Genomic DNA, 4,955 nt, shown 5'->3' with positions numbered 1-4,955 from the left:
CCAAAATTAAATCAGCACCAGATATGGGAAGCACATAAACTGGCAGGTGGAAAGTACTTCCATGCACGTGAATAAGTACATCTTTAATCAAACCCTCTGCAGCCATATAATTCCCATTACCCACCTTGACTCGAAATGCATGAGCAGGTTCAACATTCAACTTTTAAAACTTGGCTATTCTTGGTTTGATAAAATTATCAGAACTCCTCCATCCACTAATGGGTAAATTGTTAACTAGTGCCTCAAAACGGATAGTACCAACTCCTAACCCACCTTTTAACGCATTCAAGGATAAATGATGATCAATCTCAGTACCTTCATATAAATCCTAAATGGACTCAGTATGCTCCTTATTCACCAACAATTCATTGTCCAACTCATTCTCCTCACCATGCAACATCAGCATTTGCCTGTTGGGGCATTTGTGATTAAAAGTAAACTTACCATCACAAAAGTAGCAGAAGCCTTTTTCCCTTCTCAATTGCATTTTAGCTGGAGATATTTTCTTTATAGGAAGGGCTCGAAGAGGCTTAGCAAGAGGGGTAGGCAACAATGGAGGTAAGGAATCGTTAGAGGAATTTTTCTTCACCGGAACAACAGTACTGCTACTCGAAGCTATAGAAGAATACTTCTGAGTATAATTTGAACTCCTTGGGTACCCCACTGGTGTATATTTTTCCTCATATAATAAAGTCATAGGACATTGCACAATCACATCTCTACGAATATCCTTATTCAAGCCACTTATAAAGCATTGTAACAAAGCCTCAGCCGAAAGTCCCTTAGATCTATTAGCCAATGCCATAAATCGGAGATAATACTCAGAAACACTACCAAACTGTTGTAGTTTAAACAACTCCTATGTTGGGCAATCAAATAAAGACAGACCCAACTGAGATTCAAGTGTTGTAGTAAGCTCAGTCCAAGAGCAAATCGCATTAAGCCTTTGCAACATTTGAAACCATGGGACCACATCTTTCTCAAAATGAATAGCTGCAATATCCACAACAAATCATCATAACTTGCTTTCTACATCTAGTCCAAACGGTCAGTCGTGGGCTTCTGCAACTGAGTCACAAGTTGTTGTTGGGCAATATCGCGGTCATGTTCTGCTTGATCGCATAGTTCTAGCAGAATCATCAATCGCGTAAGTTCTTCCCCTCGATTCATAAATTGATTTTGCAAGTCCTATAGAATGCTATTTTCAGCCGTTTGACGTCAATGAAAACGCCAATGAAACAGTGTATATATAATCTGTTATATTCTTTCTCCAAATAAACTCAATGTTCTTTCAACAAACACATAGTCTGCAATTCTATACTGTAAATAACTGAAGCTGTAAAAATTGTTCTCCAGCACCGAAGAAAAAAAACGGAATCTCCAGACCAAATCATGTCCTTCCTGTCACACCTAAAACATAGGAAGAAAATCAGAGAGGGTTGTTCATACCAATATCATGCCACCTCATTCCTCAAAATCTCGTAAATAAATATTCTTCTCAATTCCAAGGGTTTGTTGGTCTTTTTATTTGAAATATGGAGGTGCAGGAAGCAAGTAGAGAGGTACAAGTAGAAGCATCCCATAATCACTTTGAAAGTTCAACGAGTGGTCGTACGTTATTAGTTGATTTTGGTGAATTATTTAACTATGATATGTCCCATTTACACGACCAGAAGAGGTCAACAATGGTGGTCTTATCTTCCTTTTGGTGTTCTGCACAATCGGTGATGGCCAGTGTGGCTATCATTATTGTGCTATTCCAGCAAACTCACGGTGCCCAGGATCGTCCATTATGTGCTCCTTCTTCGTGTGGAAAAATTCGCAACATAACTTACCCTTTCCGACTCAAAGGCGATTCACCTGGTTGCGGCCTCCCAAGGTACGAATTAGATTGCGTAAAGAATGTGACAGTGTGCACCTTGTTTTCAGGGAAATACCATGTGCAGAATATCGATTACGAGACATTCAAGATCCAATTGACTGATGCAGGTCTTGTGGAGGACACTGCTTGCTCCATTCCTCGCTATTTCATGTTTTCAAAGAACTTCACTTCCGTTGGTAACCCTAGCGCTTACGCGACTGATCCGCTAACTATCTGGAATGCGAAAGGGTATGCGACTGGGTATGCTTATATTCCTCCGTTTGTAGCGTTTCTAAACTGTACTGATCCAGTAACCGATGATCCTCGATACGTGGAAGTGAATGGCATGCTTTGTGATTCTAGAGGCCATGTCTATGCTGTTATTGGTTCCATATATAGTTTCGGAATGAGGGACATCAAGGTTGGGTGCCATTTAATAGTTGCTACCTTTGGAAACTGGAACAATGGCTGGAACAATGGCACCAACGTTTCGTATGTTGATATCCACGAGAGGCTGCATAATGGGTTTTGGTTGTCTTGGGCACTATTTAAATGTATAGATCAATGTGGAAAGGGTGTGGGATGCTTCGTCAATGAAACTACAAATCAAATCCGATGTGATGATAACTATTGCGAAATTATGTGGGTTAACTTTGGAAAAGGAAAGTGCGGTGAGAAAAAATTCTTCTACCGCAATTTTTCTGTCCCTTTTATTGAAACGTGTTGTACAAACAAATAGCTTTAATCTTTACAATATATGTTAATGTTTTCTTTTTCTGTTCTAGGCATTCTGCTCCAGATTTTTGGACACCTAGTTGGAATTCTTGCCTATATAGCACGTAAGAGCTTTCTCCCATATCTTTGTCCTTTCAATTACTACTGTACTGACTACTTAAAGTTAATCTATATTTTGACTCATTAGTAAGCTGTACAATTTCTGTACGATTCATTCTGATAACCTGCAAGTTGTGCATCAAAGTTGATAAATTTTGAAACGCATATCGTTCTGTACTCTAACTCAACAAGTAGTTGACAGGAGTTTCTAAACAAAAAGCCTTAAAGGGATGCTCAATGGGATTTCCATGATACGTTCACGATATTCTCCAAATTTATTTCAACATTAACCAAGATGTATCTGTTTGAAAATGGTGTTTTGGGAAAGGACCAGGAACTGGATCCCTCAAAACATCATACGAATCACAAACCAAGAAGTTATTTGAATGCATTTCATGACGCTAGAAATGCATAGGATCCTTAGAATGAACGTTCTCTGAAAAAACGTATGTTTATTTATAATATGTATCCAAAGTATCCTTAAAATACTGAGTGTTCTTTTGTTTTGATGCTATTATATTGCGTTATTTTGCAGGTTATTTTGAATTCGCCATAAAGGGTAATGCCTTGTCAACTGATTTCATATTTGAATAAACTTACTGATTAGACTAACCATGGTTTCTTTCCTTACTCATTCCATGAAATTTGTCTGCACAGGACTAATCTATAAAATAACACGTTTACATTACTTTTCGGAATGGCAAGAGGAAGGAGATTTCATCTTAATTGCCCCTATTCCAATATTTGTGGCAGCCAGGTTTCTGTTTGGATTCGCACTTTTGCTTGCACTATTTATCCATACGTGGCGACGTAGGCATTGCTCAATGTATGAAAACATTGAAACGTTTTTGCTACACAATAATCTAAATCCTATTAGGTACGGATATAGAGAAATTAAGAAAATGAGCAGAGATTTCAAAGTTAAATTGGGTGAAGGAGGTTTTGGATCTGTATACAAAGGAAAACTTCAAAGTGGGCCAGAAATAGCCATAAAGATGTTGAAAAAATCGAAAGCTGATGGAGAAGAGTTCATTAATGAAGTGGCTAGTATTGGAAGAATACATCATGTAAATGTGGTACATCTTATTGGCTATTGTGCTGAAGGAGAAAAGCGTGCTCTGGTTTATGAATACATGACAAATGGTTCGTTGGATAAACACATCTTCTCCAAAGAGGAAAGTGTCCCTTTAAGTTATGAGAAAACATATGAAATATCTCTTGGCATAGCTCGTGGGATTGCTTATCTTCATCAAGGTTGTGATGTGCAAATTCTACATTTTGATATTAAGCCTCATAATATTCTTCTAGATAATAACTTTATTCCAAAGGTTTCAGATTTCGGACTTGCAAAGTTGTATCGTGTCAAAGATACGTCTATTGCTTTAACTAAAGCTAGAGGAACTTTAGGTTACATGGCTCCAGAATTATTCTACAATAATATTGGTGGAGTATCAAATAAGGCTGATGTATATAGTTTTGGGATGCTTTTGATGGAAATGGGAAGTAGGAGAAGGAACTCAAATCCTCATGCAGAACATTCAAACCAACAGTACTTCCCCTTTTGGATCTATGATCAAATTAAAGATGAAAAAGATACTCAAATAGAAGATGCCTCAGAAGAGGATAAGATTTTGGTGAAAAGAATGTATGTAGTTGCGCTTTGGTGTATACAATTGAATCCAAATGACCGTCCTTCAATGAAGAGAGTTGTGGATATGTTGGAAGAAAGAGTTGAAAGTCTTGAAATGCCTCCTAAGCCTGTTTATTATCCCCATGAAACAATTGAACATGATCGCGGAGACGACTCAAACCAAGCATCATGGAGTGGTTCAACCAGTTCTAGCAATAATCTTGGCAAAACTAACACTAATCATCCATGGCAGAGCGATGCTTAACGGACAAAGGTTAACATTTCATATTAAGTATGCAGAGGATCGCAAAAAAATTGCTTAGAAAGGCTCCCAAGAGGTTCCAGTGTTGGGAAATCCGGTTTTAGCATTTTCATCTGCTTTTATGTGAAATACTGGCTTTCTTCAATATCTCAACATAAATTGTGACAACTGGTTTCTCTATGTTTAGGAGAATGGTGGACCTTTATCCTATTGGCATAAATATTTAATCCGTCTTTGTAGTAGTATAAAAAGAACATGGTTATAAATCCGTCTTTGTAGTAGTATAAAAAGAACATTTGTAGTAATATAAAAATATGTAATATTGTTTTAAAATTGGTTACTTAATAATTAAAACATTTTTATTTGAA

The 4,955-nt window shown here is 37.4% G+C and overlaps 1 protein-coding gene across 1 annotated transcript; it reads left to right on the top strand.

Annotated features, from left to right (window-relative positions):
• Positions 1-1,520: 1,520 nt before the first annotated feature.
• On the top strand, positions 1,521-4,955 carry LOC108340807 (LEAF RUST 10 DISEASE-RESISTANCE LOCUS RECEPTOR-LIKE PROTEIN KINASE-like 2.5). Its single transcript, XM_017578393.2, has 4 exons — positions 1,521-2,532; positions 2,647-2,700; positions 3,231-3,254; positions 3,353-4,955. Exons 1-4 carry the CDS (start codon positions 1,536-1,538, stop codon positions 4,588-4,590), a joined length of 2,313 nt encoding a protein of 770 aa, XP_017433882.2. The 5' UTR covers positions 1,521-1,535; the 3' UTR covers positions 4,591-4,955.

The sequence above is a fragment of the Vigna angularis genome, chromosome 5 (genome assembly GCF_016808095.1).
Source record: "Vigna angularis cultivar LongXiaoDou No.4 chromosome 5, ASM1680809v1, whole genome shotgun sequence".
Taxonomy (NCBI): Eukaryota; Viridiplantae; Streptophyta; class Magnoliopsida; order Fabales; family Fabaceae; genus Vigna; species Vigna angularis.
The sequence above is the reverse complement of the archived record's forward strand: the minus strand, read 5'-3'. Positions and strand labels throughout refer to the sequence as shown.

Excerpts from the sequence above, each read along its gene's own strand:
- LOC108340807 (XM_017578393.2), top strand. The coding sequence starts at position 1,536 with ATGGAGGTGCAGGAAGCAAGTAGAGAGGTACAAGTAGAAGCATCCCAT. Across the intron at positions 2,701-3,230 it reads AATTCTTGCCTATATAGCAC|GTTATTTTGAATTCGCCATA; the intron begins GTAAGAGCTTTC and ends GTTATTTTGCAG. Across the intron at positions 3,255-3,352 it reads TTTTGAATTCGCCATAAAGG|GACTAATCTATAAAATAACA; the intron begins GTAATGCCTTGT and ends TTGTCTGCACAG.